Source organism: Vigna unguiculata, chromosome 11 (genome assembly GCF_037176805.1).
Source record: "Vigna unguiculata cultivar grain cowpea cultivar isolate G323 ecotype 2 chromosome 11, ASM3717680v1, whole genome shotgun sequence".
Classification (NCBI taxonomy): Eukaryota; Viridiplantae; Streptophyta; class Magnoliopsida; order Fabales; family Fabaceae; genus Vigna; species Vigna unguiculata.
This window is the reverse complement of record NC_140802.1, coordinates 1,479,239-1,498,677: the sequence shown is the minus strand read 5'-3', so window position 1 is coordinate 1,498,677 and position 19,439 is coordinate 1,479,239. Positions and strand designations below refer to the sequence as shown.

Here is a 19,439-nt window from a genome sequence, read left to right as displayed (position 1 = left end):
TATGTTGAATCATACCCACTTGAAGCACTTCCCAAATGAAATTCGTAATGGTGGTCTTTTGTGAGTGTGTAGCCATATGGTTTGACGTTCATAGGTGGTGCACTAGGAAGTAGGGGAATGTGGTAATCATGGGCACTAAAGGGTGGAATGCTTTGTGGTGTTTTGAAATTAGTGTAATGGGTATGTAAGCTGGTTTGAATTTGTGGGTGTAAGGTAGGTGTGGAATACGAAATAATATTTTATATTTCAGATTATGTAATTTATAATATTTTTAAATTGTACTATTTGAAATATATTCTAATTTACGTAATCTACAAATAGTTTTAAATTGATTAAAAAAAGAGGTTGATTATTTTTCATATTATAGGATTGAAAGAAGAAAAACTGGGTGTAGGTAGAAATTACCTCCACACTTGTCTTTGGGTCTTTAGCTTGGGCCTTGGTGTATAACGGGTCTATAGCTTTTACTTCCTGCACCTCCACAATTTCTTTGTGCACCTACTCATTTTCGAATTGACCATTTAATCAGTCGCTGGATTATATATTCTGAAAACATCTCTGAACAATTTTTTTTGAACAGAATTTTCGGGAAGAAATTTCTAAAACATGATTTTTGGAACAGAATTTCGGAAATATATGAAATGTTATGTGTTGAAGTTGAAATTCATAAATCAATTACAATGATCATGAATAAATTCACAATATTCACTGAAGTTGGCTTTTTGATTTTTAAATATAGCCATAACAATGAAAATCATAACTTCTCAGGTTGGTTTCTTTAGTCCGAAACCAGTTTTAAATTTTTTCCATTCGGCTCTTTCTCGGGGTAATTTTGTGGTTCTTTTGGACTGGAACTCAACCTGGTTTTCAGTCCGATATGGATGAACCAGCATGTAGAACCCAGTTTCGATAACCATATTAAAGGCACTGATTTTTCTCTGCCATCAACTGTGTATATCATTTGCATTATTTTCTATCAGTGATTTATTTTTTGGACGGGTGGAAAAACTTGTCTGATAAGCCAGAAAGGGTATCACTAAAAGATTCCATATCACATTGCCCGAGAAGAGATATAAAGCAAATGAATGGAACAAATTGCGGTGGCTTTTTCTTCGTTGGAGTTTGCAGTGTTATACTACAGTAACTTTTCTCCTGACTACTTCACATGATAAATCAGGATAAAGGTACTCCTTTATTTCTTCCCCCATGTTAAATTTGTATGCTGAGAAAACATTGCTATGTACTGCTTCCTTTTACACCATATCATGACAACTTTAAATATTCCCAAATCATTCCCAACCTTAACTTGAGAAAGAAATGTGCTGATGATTACACGTAGTTCTAGGATGTTAGTGGATAAATTTCTCTAAAACAATTATAGGGGAAAATAAATAAGTTTTTCTACAATTTGCCATTAAATTGTGCATAGGTCAACATGGTGTGACATGATTCATAAACAGTTCTCCAAAAATATTAACTTCTCTGAGTTATGCTTAAATTAATTTCATGTTAATGAGATTTTTCCTGTCTCCTATAAACTGTTAGTAGAAATGTTTATCCTATTATATTTATAATGGATACATACTGTTGGAAAATGCAAGCTGCAATGATAATAATAATAATCTTGGAAAAGTGAAAACAAAAAGTTGTTAGTTACTCAGGAAATATAAAAAGTGGAAGTAATTAATAAGGTGGGATTAGGGAGTGAAAACCACAGAATCATCCACTTCTAGGAGAGGGCCACCTAAAATGTAGCCATTAGTGAGGTGGTGGGACGAACTCGTGTTTTGCAAGAAAAAAAATTGTGGGCCAATCTCACTTTGTGGTTGGTGGATTGTAGTAAACAATGGTGCAAGTGCAACCATTTTTTTTTTCTCTTGAGCTATTCATTTCTCCATCTTACTTTTACTTTTACTCTTAAGCGTATTTGGATGGAATTCCCTTTTGGACAAAGTTAGTTGATGTGAGAATGGATGAAAAACACTATCACGTGCCCGAAAGTGGTAGTGGTGCCTGTATTATTCTATTCCCTAAACATTAGTTTGGAATCCAACATATAAGAATGAAGATTCAAAAATTAATTTTCTTAATTTGGATTAAAAATTGTCTCAATATCTTATGTCAATTGGACTTTGTTCAGATTGATATTATGTTTTTCTTTTGAAAGACCCACCAACATTCAATTCAGTTCCTAAAAACGAATTATTTAGTGCAAGTAAGATTTACAAACTGAACCAATTACAGTCTAATTACGAAATTAGAGATCTTTTTAGTAACTTTTATATTTTTTTTCCTTTACTTTCAAAAGCTCAATCACGTGAACTCCTACCAACCAAAAGTGTTATACCATGGGGTAAAGAGGAGAAAATCAATATTCAAATCCTAATTTTATGAGTCTATAAGTAAATCTCATAAAAAAGTGCACACTAAAAAAGTATCAATAACAAAAAACGATATATATATATATATATATATATATATATATATATATGAAGTACCGTTCCTTCACATTTGCTGAAATGCATTATCAGTGTTTCTTGAACTGTTATTTGTTTGAAAGACCTCTGAACGTTCACAGTGTATCAAATTTGGATATAGGAATGAAAATTTGATTCAATTAATTGAATATCTAATGAACAGAACAAATTTAGTAACATACTAGATTGAGGCTAATATATAGATTTTTTTTCCACTCCTAATTTTTAGAAATATTACTGTGAGCTTTTAATGTATGCATTATATATCTCTGTGATTAAATACTGTTAATACAAGAAATATTATTTAAAGTTATCTTAAAAAACAGGATGGGTTTGGTTGTAGAATCAGAAGACAAACGGAATCATGATCCAAATCTTTCACATGCAACTCTGAAACCCACATGCAATACAAGAATTTTCAGAGCTCTCTTTCACCCATGCTCACTTGCATGCACATGCAACCAGGAGCACCCTCATAATAACTTTTGTCCATTTCAACACTTCCTCTAATTATATATTACATCACAAAAACTATCACATTAGATAAATTCAAATCACACTTTGCCTCCTTCACTATGACCAAATCATATATATTAATATTCACCAACAACCCAACACTCATTCGGGTCGGGTCGACCATCAACAAGTCTTCAACGGGTTTCCACACAAACAATCATTGTTGCTGAACGACGCCGCATCAATGTGATCAAAGGGAGACCCGATTGGGATGGTTCCACACAGGTGGTTGTTGCTCAAATCCAAATGCCCCATAAACTTAGATGCGGATAACGAACTGGGTATCCGACCCGAGAAGTTGTTGAAAGACAAGTCAAGAACCATAAAATAAGAATCCGCCACGAAAACATCGGGTATGATACCCGAAAACCCGTTTCGACTGAGGTTCAGTATACCCATACCCGTATTGCTCAACAAAGTGGGAGGCACCGGACCCGTCATAGAGTTACCATCCAATTTCAAAGTAGAAAGAACCTTCATTTTCCCCAACTCAACCGGAATAAAACCGGTTAACCGGTTCAACGATACATCCAAATCCGCAAGCCGCTTCATTCTGGATACCGATTTGGGTACTGACCCGGTTAATTGGTTCCCACTCAGCAATGCCCGACTCAGCATGCGGAGTTTCCCAAAATCATAGGGTATCTCGCCGGAGAGATGGTTATTGCTGAGGTCCAGATGCATGAGTCTGGCGAGTTTCACAATCGACGTTGGAATCTCGCCGGAGATCTCATTGTCGGCGAGACTCAACACACTCAGGCTCCGGATATTTCCGATGTCAGTTGGAATCTGGCCGGTCAGACAGTTTCCGGCGAGGTCCAGAAGTCGAAGAGAGGAGAGTGATGTGACGCAGGCAGGGATCTCGCCGGAGATCCCCTTCCAGTCGGCAACTACGAGGGAGGTGAGGTTGCTCAATGTGCAAATTTCCGGCGAGATTGTCCCGGTCATGTAGCCGGAGCGGCCGAGTTTCTGGAACATTGGGTCCTGGGACTCGCCGCGGAGGTTGACGTCGGTGACGTGGCCGGTGGTGGGGTCGCAGGCGATGCCGTACCAGCTCCCGCAGCAGTCAGTGCCGTTCCATGTGTTGAAGAAGCCCAAGTAGGGTTCGGTTAGGGCAGCTTTGAAGGCCAAGAGTGCTGCCCGTTCTGACGGCGGGCAGGGAGTGACGGCGGAGATAACGGCGAGGAGAAGCAACGTGAGGAAGAAGAAGGAGAAAGATGAAGAAGCCATGTGTTTGTGTTTTGTGTTTTTGTGTTGCGTCGAATGCAATGCAATAGATTTGCATGGGTGTAGGGTTTTATTTGTACGATACGTGTTTAACAATGCATCATCTATTGATTAATAATAATAATTTTTTATTAGTGATAATAATACTAATTATGTAGTTTGTGAGTGGCTTGCACATGCCACATGCACATGTTGGGGTCAATAAAGTCAAGCCCTTCAATAATGATATTAATTAATATATAATCAATCTTTCGATTTGGATTTTTTTACTGGATTCGTGTTGTTTATCTTGTGTATGTATAAATTATTACTAATTTTGACGTTTTAAAATATATTAAATAAATATTTAAAATATTAATATAGTGTATTTTTAATGTTTAGTAAAGGATAGAAAAGAAAATCCAGTAAAAAAATCTAGATTCTGATTTTTGAGGTATTTGAAGAATGGAATTGTTTTATACAAATTGAGATAGAAACTTTGTAATCTGATTTTAATGTATGATGATTACGGAGATTTGTTTTGTAAATAACTAGCTTAAAGGTTTTTATTGGATTAAGGTAATGGAAGTAGGGTATGATTTTGCATTATTATTTTACTTTTTTATTTTTAATTTTGTCTTTACTGATTTGAGAACATGACAACTTTTCACCCCTTAATCAATGCCTCTCTTTTCAATAAAATATTTCTTAATTTTACTTTTTCTTTCTTTTGTGAAATGTATTCACAAAATTGAATAAATCTATAACTATAATCTGTTTACATTATCGATATATTTTCGATAATTCTTTATTAGTTTTTGAATATTTATTACATACATATATGTTATGACATTTTACATCGTTAAAATTTATTTATTTACGCAAAGAAAGTGTTCTTGTTCTAAGAAATTTTGATGTGATTATGCACGTAGTTTTGTTTTGTCCAATTTTTGTATAAATTAATTTGTTTGTTGAACTTTGGTATATGTGAATGATTATGGCATTTGATATAAAAAAATTTTATGATTAAAGGGTTTTAGATTGAGCAAATTTCCTCGTAGTCAGTGATTTATGGTTATGAAATTATTACACAATAGTATAAAGTTGTCATGCCCTATGATGGACAAAATATTTGCAAGATCATCATCATCATTAATTACCTTTTCCATATGAGTTTTAAGATATATATATATATATATATATATATATATATATATATATATATATATATATATATATATATATATATTATATTTATATCTTCTATTAAACGTAGTTAACAGAGACTTCTTTAATAAAAATATTGTTTGGAAACGAAAATGTAGGAAAAGAATTTGGACAGTTGCTGGTTGTACTTCTATAACTTTCCTTTTACACTTCATAATTTTGTTCATATTTATCTTTTTAATTATTAAAATTCAGTAAAATTTTTAATTTTTGAATTATACAATTTTTAAATAATCCTTTTAAAAGAAATAATATTTAGATTATACAATTAAAAAAAATTAGATTGTATAATTAAAAATAATTTTTTAGTAGCGTATTTGGAAGTTTTTTTTCTTTTCGAAAAAATGGTGTTTAAATTGTGCTGTCCAAAAATCATTAGGCTTTCGAATTGTATAATTTGATTTTTCTTTTAAAAAAAAACTAGATTGTATAATGTAGAAGTTAATTTTTATTTTTGATTACATAATTGAAAATAAAAAATAATTTTTAAATTATATAATTTGAAAAAGTAAAATGGGAAGTATTTTATGGGAATGTGGAAGAAAAATATGAAGCTGCAAGAAAGAGACTGCCAAGAATTTGTGTTCCAAAGTTGTGGGCTTTTAGATTGGGCCCTGATTGCTCTATTCTAGTTATAAGAAGGCCCTTTCTTTCTGCACCGGTCAAATTTCTTCCTGCACTCAGAAATGTGAAATTACGAATTGTCCCTAATAATTTCGTAAACTTCGCTTCCAAAATCTTTTATCATTTTGGAAGTAATTTAGTACTCTTAGGAAAAGATCATTTGTAATACTTTACACTAATATTTAACGTTACAAAATTAACTTTAGAAGCAATTTATAATTCATTATGGATCAATCTTTTTGAAACAATTTATAATGCATTCTGGATTATTGTGTCTAAGAAATGTTGAGACATAATGGATTAACATTTTTGTATAATTAATAACGTAATAATAATATATTTAAATTAATAATTACAACGTGTCAAATTCTTTTTTTAAAACCACTTCATATTACAAAATCGGTTGTTATAAGAACCGATATAAAAATATACAACTTGTTAAGAATATATCAAATATTGAATTAACTTTATAAAATGTTTGTATGCTATTTTATTTACATTTGTTTATTTTTTCTGCAAAGTGTTGGTTTCATTTATTAATAATGTTTTCTCACTTTATTTTCTAGAATGAAGCTTAATTAATATTTTCATATTCTCCTTTTTTACATCTTTAAGTTTGGTGGAAAGGGAATTTTTTTTATTTTTAAATTTAAAATGAGATGAAAGATGGTGCTGAAATTTCAAAATAACAGTATCTGTGCATCTAGCAGAGTAAAGAAGGGTCACCAAAATCGAAAAGCGTAAGCCAACAAATTACATAGAAATCCGCAGGTAATAATGGAACACACAAAAACGAAAAAAAGAAACCTAATTTTTGTGCAAGTAGGTGACAATCACAGAAATACATTACTGCATAATCATGCATATGCATCAATATTGATGAAGATCAATTTATGAATTCTGCATTACCAAGCAAGCAATATATTCATGTACGGACAATTAATGATTTACATTGGAAGAAAAGATTCTTATAAACTCAAATACGAGTTTAAAGATTCACAATCGATGAGAAAATCTCGTTAGAAATCTAAATAGATTTATTTATCAGAGAACAGACCATTTTATAATATATAAAATATATTAAACTTCATCTTATAAATCAATTTTTTAAGGTTGTGTTATATTTAAAGTTTATTTCTTAATATTATTATTATAGTTATGTGATAGAGTTTATTTTAGTAAAATTTGTTATATATTAAGTTTACTGTCTCAACTGTTATCTAATTATTTATTAATGTCTAGTTTTACACTTATATATATATATATATATATATATATATATATATATAATATTAAGTAATTATATAACATCGGAAAAAATTGATGTTTAAGAATGGAAGTGCTATACTTTTAATGAATGCATGTGTGTGTTTAGACTTCTTTTGTGTTCTTATCACTTCCTAACTTGAGTGATGGGACAAACTGCATCTAATCAATGATTCCTATAATATTTTATATATAATATATTATAGAGTTAAATATCTTTTTGTCATTTAATTTTGAGTGAGTAAAAATTAGAATTAGTTTCTTGGAAACCTTGAACCAATTGGTTCAAGGTTTCCAAGAGAGACTAATTCCAATTTTTACTAAAAATTGAAAGACAAAAAACATATTTAATCGTATTTTATAATATATATATATATATATATATATATTATAGACATAGCAATTCCATTAATATAGAATATTTGGTGTGAAATCACATCAGATCCATGGCCTCTATAAATGAGAATGCAAAAACATCAATTATCCATTGATGGCGTGCAACATTAGCATTCCAAAATTGAAGAATGCTGAACCTCAACTTCTGCAACATGTTCTCTGAGATGAGTTATGTATATCTATTGTTTCTTTTATGACAATAATTATTGAAAGGTTCTCAAATAGTAAGAAAGAAGGACAAATAAAAAAAATGAGATCTGTAAATTATAATGTGATAAAAAACGCAAGATGAAAAATCATATATAAAGAATTAATTAGTCTACATGTGTTGCACTTTTTTTTTTTAAGTGTATTGTGAGTTGACACTGTTTAAATTTAGATTATCTTTTAGATTTTTACTATAAATAGGAGTCTGATTTTGTTTACAAGACAAATTTAGGATAATGAAAAATTGAGATTTTTTCTCCACTCTAGGTTTTTTTTTAAAACTTCAATCTCTATCTTTGAAATTTCATAATTAAGTGACGAATCTTTTTCACTTATCTTGAATTATTCTTGTAAAAGATGTGCCAAATTTTATCGAATCGAACGACTCTGTTGACACTTCAAATGACTTTTGCAAAACCTTGTTCCAAAATCTGAAACAGGCCTTCATCATAGGTTTACTAATTTCTGAATAAATTATCATTTAGTAAGAGTTTATTAATTTGCTTTAAGAAAAGAGTTTATTAAATCATGCATATGTAGAATGTTTTTATTTTTTTATCTACCAAGAAATACTTACTTTTGAGACACTTACTTATCTTTCTCACGAGGAATTAAACCCTAAGATATCGATTAAGATCAGAATCCCTTTTGTCTGTCTTTACAATTGCTACCTAACATTTCAACTTTTTCACTTTAATAAGTATTTCTTTTCCGACATCATGCGCATAAGGCAGATAAAAATGGTGAAAAAAAATCTTAACTGATTAGGGCATGTCTCTTGTAAATTATATATATTCTTACTTATCTAAGACTATGGAATGAAGAAAAGTTTTTTTTTTTTTTTTTTTTTTATATCTTTAACAATATTCTTTGATCTCATTGGGTGGATTATTCGCAAGAAAAAGCTATAGAATTTGAGAAAAGTGGGGTTATCTGATTCTGTGATATGATTGTGAAAGAGAGGTATAGGTTCCCCATCACTCCATCAACAACAATGGTTCTTTTCATTTACAAAACCATATCTTATATCTTTAAAATCTTCATTTTTTATCGTAGCCTGTATTGAAAAATGAAAAGTGATAGCTAAAATATGCATAGTGGTAGATGCAAAAGCCTTAGTGGGAGTATTTTAATTTCTCTTTGGAATTGGGAATGAAACAAGAAAACAAATTTTATGGCTTTTTGTGTATCTAGTTCATGATTTTGCACCTTACACGTAGGGTCTTAAGCATTGCTTTTTAAATATTTTGTTATGTCAAATGGTTTTGTTTCTTCTAGAAAAAAAGTTTGAAATATGGTAAATGAATAATGGGGGCATTCTATTAATTAAAGAGTCTCTTCTGCTATAATTTTGTTTTGATTGGCTTGTAATTGTAAAATGAATGAAAAAAGAGAGTAAAAGATGGATATTACCACTGTCAAAATGGATTGGAACTTGCTAGTCAATCTGGTGTATTACGGATGGGTCAAATTAGGTTGAAATTTTTTTACAAATTTTAATATGGATTGATTTTTGACTCGGCCTACCTAGAACCCGGCTCACCCGGGTTGAACTCAAGTTGAGCCGGGTTGACTCATCAACCCGCAAATAAAGGGTCACACAATTGTTTGCATTTGGGCAACCTTAGGTTGTTTCTTTTAGCCAACCCATAGATAATTTGTATTTTTATGATTTTGGTTTGTATTTGGATTGAATTAAAGTTTATTTAGATTTTGATTAGAATTATAATTTAGTTTTGACTTAAAAAATAAAAAAAATTGTATATTTTTTTTATTAAGTGAGTCTGTGAGCTAGCCCGTTTAACCTACCAATCCGTGGTGAGTCGGAAGTTTGAATATTTTTTGCTCGTTGATAAGTGAGCTGAATTGGGTTGACTCACTAAGTGATAAACTCATAGTGGGTCGAGTCAGGTCGGGTCAGATTATCCATTTTGACAACTCTAATGGATATAAATGATTTTAACAAAATTATCATTTGTGGTAATTGGGCTTAACTTCAATTTATTCACATAGTTAATTAAGCTCAAAGTAGCCCATGAAAGTTTATAAATGATTTAATGTTAACTTTAGATACAAATAAAGTCACAAGAATTAATACACGTAAAAGTATGATATAATTAAACCCTTCGTAAGAGTTGAAAAAATATAAATTTTTTTATATAACTAATTTCAGTTCAATAACTATATATATGTTTATTTATATAAAATTTCATATTCTCATTACATATTTATTGATATTTTTATTTGTCTAATCATACTCTTAGAGTAACTATTGTAGAAACAATAACTTATAGTTTGTGTTAATTGTTGATTGGATGAAAATAGAAAATTATTTTATATTGCTATTGATATTGATAATATTTTTCTTGCTCTAAGCCAATAGTTAAATTTTGATTGAAAGCAATGTTGAAACTTGGTTTAAGATCACACACGTATCAACAAAAAGAGAGTGGTTAGGGTTTAAAAAGTTGGTCAACTTTCCGTACACTAGCCATGTATTTGTTCTATAAAAAATGTAGATAAAAAGTCTTGGTCTTTTTCTTCACATACAAACTTTTTAATTGTTTGAGATCATCACAATAATTTGACTTCACATAATGTTTCAATGTCAACTCTCACACCTCATGTGGCGTGTGAAAGGCTAATGACTCTCAAATAATTCAATAAAATTTCACAATTTCAAGGTTACATTAATGGGTTAGGGTTTGAATAAACCATAGTTTAATATTGAAATGAAGATCATTCAAATGAAAAAAAAAAATCTTATATCTTGTAGTATATATTGTTTTAACTTTTTTTTTTAAGATTTAGTTGTTTATTACTTTCTGAAGTTTAGGATAAAATTGGTTATGATATGTCAAATTAGAAAAAAAAAAACATTTTATAGTTCTTCAGTTTTTTTAAATAGCATTTTTACGTGTTCCAAATTTTTTTAAATAACTAATACATTTTAAGATCTATTCAATTTCTCAAATTTAGTACTCAAGAACGGAAATATATTTTTTCTAATTTGAGGGATTGAAGTGTGTTTATTTTTCAATTTTTTTTTTAATTTTTAAAACATGTTTTACCACAAATTTTAAAGACTAAAAGCATAATTAATTGAAATTTATTGAAATACTACAAAAAATATTATATTTATGATAATTAAAATTATATATTTTTAAAGTTAAAAACGATCACAGATGAAATTTTTGATAATTAAAATAATTGTCAGAATTATATATGTCAAAATAAATGACAAAAAAAAAATTAAATTTTGGTATTATTGTTAGAAAAGAAAAAAAAAATACTAACGATTAAAATTTTAAATCTTAATTAGTGATTACATTTTTGTTCTTGTTATTTTGTGTGGGTTTTAATAAATTTTGATCAATAATACTAACCCCTCTTAGCTTGAAGAAAAGGTATAAGATTTTAGTGTTTGAAGTTGTTGAATCTTTTTGGAGAAATTATTAAGTATTGATGTTGGTTAAGATGTGAACAAAAACTATTGTCTTTGACTAAAAAATAATGTATTATTATTATTTGGTAAAAGCCAACTCAGTGAAGAATTTTCCAACATACTCTTACACTGAATCAGTATTCCGACAATTTGGGAAGAATCTATATATAAATATGAGTGCAAACAAGACACAGTTTAATGTGAAACAAAGAATATGAACACACAAATTATGTCAGTAATATCTAAGAATCAAGAATTGGTAAAGTTTACTTTTTTAAAAAAATATAATAAAAATAATATAAAGTAGGGACATGTGAGTGTGTAAAACAAAAGTAAGATAAAAAGTGTTGAACCTCAATAATTGAAAAACTCTCAGATAAAGAATAGTTTATATTTTAGTTTGGTGCAATATTATTACGGAATGAATTGATTTAAGTATGGTTTAAAGGGAATAAGATTAATTTAGTTTGAAATAATTTGATAAAAATGTCAGTTCAAAAACTATCGAGTCTGTTTAGTTTTGAATTATTATTTATTAAGTTTATATAGCATAGATAGAAAAAATAAAAAAGAACAATTGGATCTTATTCTAATAAGTCAAGTTGATAACTCTAAGTTTATATTCAATAAATATAATAAATATAAAATCTTAGGTTTATTTACAAACAAAATTCTAACTAATTAACTTACTAACTAAAATGTATACATTGTTAGTGGTATTCCTTATATGTCTATCATTGAGAAGGTTCGATATTGATATGATGATAATGAAGGATTAATATAATTTTGAGTTTTCTTTATAATTATTTTATCTTTTTAAATAAATATAGAAAATAATAATGTTTATAATGATGATTATGTGATAGGTAGTGGTGTTAAAAGTGTTCATCAACTCAATGCTCGTCACAAATTGTTTTTGATGAATTTGTTTCGAAAATGAAGAGAAAAATGAAAGAGAATTTTGAGAAAAGAAAAATAAATCAAAAGAAAGAGCAAAGATATAAAAATAAACATAAAACATTTGATAATATTGAAAAAAGACATGCTCAAATTGAAATGAAAGAAGGGAGACATAGGAAAAGAAAATTAGTGAAGAAAAAAAATAAAAAAGAAGTTGAGAGACAAAGAAATAAAAGATGACGAGTTGAGAGAAAAAATAAATAAAAGATGAAGAGTTAAGAGAAAAGAAAATAAAAAAGGAGGAGTTGGGAGCAAAAGAAATAAAAGAAGAGAAGTTAAGAGGAAAAGAAAATAAAAAGGAGGAGTTGAGAGAAAAATAAATTCAAGAAAAAAATATATAAGAAAAAGAGAAAAGAAGAAATGAGTGGAGAAAAAAAAATTGCCAACAAAGAAGAAGAAGAAAATAACAATAATAATAAAGATGATATTGTTTAGAATTAAATATGTTTTTAGTCCTTTAACTTTTAGTGAAAATTGGAATTAGTCCTTATTTCAAAATTTTGGCTTAATTTAGTTCCTCAAGTTCAAATTTAGAATTGCGTGAATTTAGTCATTTTAATTATTAGTTTAGTCATTTTAACCAAATTTTGATAAATTTATTTGATGTTTCAAACACGTTTTTTAGCTAACATTAAAACAAAAATGGGTCAAATTATATAAACAACTAAAATGCTATAATGAAATGTGTTTGAAACATAAGAAAAACTTAACAAAATTTGATTAAAAGAACTAAATTCAAATATTTATATAGTTGGAGGACTAAATTTGGTCAAAGTTTCAAAAAATGACTAATTTCAATTTTTATTAAAAGTTAAAGGACCAAAAACATATTTAACCATAATTTTTTATGATTATGTAGGTATTGCTGTTTTGTTCATTCAACGATGTGAAAAATAATTTTTTTACCATATATATTAATAACAATATATCATTTAGTATTAATCAATCAATAGTGCATGCAAAGATTCTAATTTTGAATTGGAAAACTAATAAAAGAATGATCTTTGATCCTATTATTATGTTTCTTTTGGAGGAAGTATCGGTGGCATTCGATGATGAATGTTCTTGAAGAATGAGGGAATGATATGATCATGAGAGGTCATTTTAATTTTTATTTATTTATAATTTCTATCTTTTTTGGTTAAATATAAAATATAATGATTCATATAATGATGATTAAATATAATATTAAATATTAGTTATTGAGAATTAATGTGAAATTCATAGGATTTTGCTTAATTTATTTTATAAAAGGATGCTTTTGTAATATAATGAGATATATATGAATGTGTTCCTTCAGTTGGCATTGGAGGAAAGTTCTCTTCACATCATGTTGATCAAAAGAGTAAGCCAGACCTTGATTGATTTGTGTTTGACTAACTAAGTTATCTCATTGCAATCCACCATTTCTTTCTCGATATAGCCTTTATTACCAGTTCAGTCTTGAACTTCACAAACTTAGAGAGTCTTGATGGATTTTTTTTAAAGATACATTTGCTTTACCTCTATACGTATTAACCAAATCTCAAGTATTGTTTAATTTTGTAGATATTTTGTCTCCTCATGTATGAATATTAACATGTTGTGCTCAACATAAACAATAATCTCATGAAGCATAGTTAGTTTAGACAACTCCACCTCCTCTACTATGACAAATACATAAGTCAAACTCATATCTCCTATGTTGTGATTTGAACCTCCGAAAAATAGTTTGAGAGGTAGATTATTATTGCATTGGACATTTGGGTGCCTCGTTTATAGACACCACAAGTCTATCAAGGTTTTTTTTACAAATTTGGTATAATTTTACACCAAATTCCCATAATGGATAGATTCCAAAAATATCACGAAAGAAATCCTAATTGTAAATTTTTATCATGTGCGTGGAATAATGCTTTGAGAGTAGGAAAGAACTTAGATTTCATATTCACCCTAAAGAGTGTGAACCTTGTATCAAATAATTTTTTTGTTATATAGTCAAGAATGACTTTATGCACTTAACTTGGAGGGACATTGTATACTTGATGTTAAACTCAAAGGGAGTTTAGTAAACAAGTTAGAAAGACTTTGTATACTTTGTTTGAGGAGATCTTATATAATTAGATAAGTACTAATGACTTTATGTACTTATTTGTAAGTTTTTTTTTTTTTTATCTTGAATGGTAGAACCCATTGTTGTTTAGCTTCATGTCAATTAGTATAAATTTTGTATTATTATTTTGACTATGTTTATAACACACAATGCTTATAATTTCACCTTAGTACTGTTTACCCAAACTAGAATGTAACAACATGCCCGTTTTCCTCTTCAACAAGTTTAAGTTGGTCCTTTCAACAACTACAATATGTTCTTTATGCAATCTCCCTAATAGATGACAATACTTATCTTCCTAGGTTGCATAGTTTTTCTGTTTTAAAGAGTGATAAAAGCACGTACCACACTATATGGATAACTATGTCAAAGTTGAGATATGCTTGTGCCTAGATAGTTGACAAACATTTCAATTTTAGCTTGAATCCTAAGAAATATTTGAATTAAAATCATATTTAGCACGAATCTCTTTGGTAGAAAATGGTGAAGACATTTCATACATCATAGAATTAAAGTCTTAATTGTACTTCTTCTGATTATCATCATTTACTTATTAGATGTAATGAAAATCTACATGGTGCTCTATCGTTTATTAGATGAAGCACATGCACTCATGATCTCTACAACATCTACTTTTTCAAACTTTAAATTTTGTTGTATTAAGCGCTCAATCAAAATAACAGGGTGTTGAACTTTTTCTCTAACATAGAGGTTGGACTTAACATCTTCACGTGTAATGTAATAATTTTCTATATTTGGATAACTTACTAAGTTCTCATAGAATGATATTAGAGGTTAGTATAACCATAAATTTTATATTCATCTTCTATTTTGATGACAATGTCTCAAAGGTCTACCAAGATTGAATTAAACTCATCAAGATGAACCTTTATTTGTGTATCTTCCTTCATACGTAGTACAAAAAGTTACTTCTTCGATAAAAACTTGTTATAAATTAACTTTATCACGAATAACTTCTTCAATTTAATCACAATATTGTTGAGGTCTTTTCCTCCACAAATTCATAAAAGATATTGTTTGGTATAGAAAAAAAATCATTGAATGAGTTTTCTTTTTATATCTTCAAAACATGTCTTTGTAAAGCATTGTTTCGACATTTCTCTAGCTCAAAATTCAAGCCGCAACTTGAGAGAGAAATGTTATTGCTTGAGTGATAGTGTTGTGCATCTGCATTAAGAAATTGCTTAAACATCGTTCAAGCAACCAACTCAAAGGTCAAAACGTCATATGCATTTTGAATTATGAACAAATACTGTTGTGCAAACAAATATTCATATAGTTATGATGGGTACAACTAAATTTTGAATTTGTATGCAAATTATCCAGATTAAAAAGAAGTTATTTGTTTTAATAAGATACAAGTATTGTCTAAGGATCACAAATCAACTCATACATATGGATAATACCCAAATTGATCAAACATAAATATGTATATTGTTGAAAGTCTCACATCGACTAGAGATAAAACAATTTCATAGTATAAAAATGAAATACAAACCGCATCTTACAAGCCGATTTTGTAGGATTGAGTTAGACTTAAAAATCCACTTCTAACGGGTACACAGAGATCTTTTAGCATCCCAAACTCATTTTCATCATCATCTTAAATCACTAAAATAACATCAATTTATTTGATACTTTATTGGAAATTAAAAAGGGTGGTATAGTGTGCATATTCTACAAAGAAAAAAATAGAGATGAAATAAACACTCTTACCCATTAAACATATTGGATATGAAAATTAACATAATTTTTTTAATCAAAAATGAAAATGGGTATAATCACCTCTACCCATTACCAATCTTAGTATTATCCATTTTATACATACGTATAGAAATACACAATTTATGAAAATTTCATCCAAATCTTTTGTCGTATTTGAGAACCCATTTTTTCTTTCTTACATTGCTTGCGGCAATAGCAACGATGTTGTTGTTGTTGTTCATAAATTTCTGTAATTACAAAGAAATCATAGTCTAGGTCTTACCAATTCAACAACCTTATTTGTCTTTTTATCAAAGGGGGGCTTTTCGCATTCAATTTCCCTAAAATATCAAATCTTTGACACACCAACTAGCCAAAGCAGCACGAGATTCATGTGTGCACTCAAAAAAAAAAAAAATGGGTGAGTCAAGGTTTGACCACTATTTACATTACTTTTCCTTATTAATCTAATTAATTAATTAATTTGTTAATTAATAATCCTTGTTCGTAATTAACTTTTTATGAGAAGATTAAAAGGATAATTTTGTGGCTGTGAATTGATGCTAGCTGGAGGCTTTAGAACTCCCTTGACTTTTCATTTGAATGAATTTTAATTCAATTAAAAAAGAAGAAAGTTGCAGCTTTTTATTTTATTCACACCAGTGAAAACAGAGTTTCTTTTAATGAAAACTTCATGACTTTTAATTATGGTCCTACCACGAAATAAAATTTACAAAAGAAAAAAAATATTAATATTATGATAAGAATGTTATTACTGTATATGTTGTTTTCAGGGATTGGAACTATAGGATATACTGGTTGAGACTAAGTTTGAACAATGTTAAAATTCACACAAATTATAAATATGATTTAGATGATAAAAGCATATATTAGAGATTTTTTTATAGAAGATATTAAATATTATCAAGGTCACATGTAACTAAGAAGTTTAATAAATTTATTTTGAAATTTGATATTTTTACTAGTTATATTTTCGTGAAAATTCTTATTAATTATGTTAAAAAAATAAAATAAATTTCAATAAATTATTGAATTACATATCTTTTGGGATAATAATAGTCAAACCACCGTTGAACAATCACTTTTTAAGAAAGTTAAAATTTAGAAAAGAAAATTTGGTACATCTCATTAAAAGTTATAACTCCGAAAAAAACTATGGTAAGCCTTACAATAAAAAACAAAAGTTTAAGATGATACCAAAAATTATCTTTATAAATATCTCTTTTACCATATGATCACAAAATTTCATATTTTTTAAATAATAAAATTTAGTAAAACAAATATTGATATTATAAATTTATCTTATATCTAATAAACATCAGATTAAATATTAATATATTAATGTTAGAGATCCCACATCGATTAGAGATAAAACCAATTTATAATATATAAGTGGTGTAATCCTCATCTTACAAACCGATTTTATAGGATTGAATTAGACTTAAAGTTCACTCTTAACATAGTATCATAACCAAATTAAAACTTATCTTGGAGATATAACTTATAAGATAAAATTTTTGAATTTCAATAAACTAAAATATTTTATTGAAAACTGAATAAAGAATATTTAAAGTGATCAAGAATTTATAAGTGATAAAATTTGAAATGCAAAATAATATTTGCTGACGTAAGAAATTGTCTTAACTTTCCTTAGTTTTTCTCTTTCAGCCTAAAACAGTGGGCTGAAAGGTGAAGAAGCACTTGACCTGGACTCAGTTATTTGTTTTCTTGTGCTTTTCCATTGAACCAATTAAAAAAATTGACTAAGGAGATTGATTTTGAACCTTTGGTACACATCATGAGCCACTTTATTTTAATTTGGAAAATATCTTCATGCAAATAAATAAATAAATAAAGCATGTCATAGCCACCCTCAATTAAACTGTGTGAAAAGAAAATATTTTAACAGTGAAAAATGAGGAAAAGGAAGTTTCTGATTATTAACTTTTTGGTTATTAAGTGCCATCATTCAATGAACAGAGTTGAATAGTAGTATACTGCCTCCATATAAGAAGAATTCAAGCAATTCTATCATATTACCTAACATATTAATTAAGGGATAATCATGTTTATTCATTAAATCAATTTTAGATTTTGTCTTTACACCTAAACTTTATTAAATTCATATAATCTTATCCATTTGGTCTCTAAGTTGTAAGTATTCTCCTCATGCTATTATTAGAGTTTGCAAAAAAAAAAAAAAATCCACATGAAATAATTATATGACAGAGATAAAATATCAGAAAATCTCATAATTAGTTTTTCTAATATAAATATAAATTGATATATATATATATATATATATATATATATATATATATATATATATATATATATATATATATATATATATATATATATATATATATATATATATATATATATATATATATATTGTAAGAATAAAGCAACTCAAGATTTCCTTAAATATGTTGAATCATGCTTATGCATCTAACCATAGAAACCTTCCAATAAAGTGTCTTTCTTTTATAACTTTTTATGTTTATTAAGCAAAAGATGATGATTATAATAAACAATAGAACCATTTATGAGATTATGGAAGAACCTAATATAAGGGTAAAGGTGATTGCCCCTTCTTGCAACCAAAGAACACCAAATATATACACATCCCAACCATTGAATTCTCTAATTTGCTTAAATAGTTAATTACAAAAATAGTTAAATAACTTGAATATCTAATCTTCATAAAAATCTATTTGAATAGTATTTTTAAATAGCTAGATCTCTCACATGTTATCTATTATAGTTGTGTCATTCTGTGATTATCTCTATATCTTCTTTGATAGCTTTTGTAATGAGTTTTAACAGATAATATTAAAAGTGGACTTTAAACCTAATTTAATCCCACAAAAAGTAAGGTTAGATGGAATAGAATGTCCAAGAAAGTTTGTTAGGATAAATTCTAACTTGGATATATTAAAAGTGGATTTTAAACCTAACTCAATCCCACAAAATTAATTTGTAAAGTAATATTTGCATCTCACTTATAAATTAACCTTATCTCTAATCGATGTGAGACGTCCGTCCAAACATTTAACAAAGAGCAGTTATTTATAGTATTACTTGAAAAATTAGTGTAATGAATGCACTTTCTGTATTGAGTAAGCATGCATAAAGAAAGTCAGATTCAGAAACACACATTCTTAAGTTTGGCCAATTCACGGGGTAACATATGTTTCGTCAAAGGGAAGATTATGAAGAAAAATAAAAGATGAGAAAAAGACAAAACATTATCATGGACCACTTTATGTCATCA

General features: G+C 28.2%; 1 protein-coding gene across 1 annotated transcript; it reads right to left on the bottom strand.

The window, feature by feature from the left end:
* Positions 1 to 2,842: 2,842 nt before the first annotated feature.
* On the bottom strand, positions 2,843 to 4,301 carry LOC114169595 (uncharacterized). The gene has a single exon (XM_028054830.2). It carries the CDS (start codon positions 4,221 to 4,223, stop codon positions 3,117 to 3,119), a length of 1,107 nt encoding a protein of 368 aa, XP_027910631.1. The 5' UTR covers positions 4,224 to 4,301; the 3' UTR covers positions 2,843 to 3,116.
* Positions 4,302 to 19,439: the final 15,138 nt, after the last annotated feature.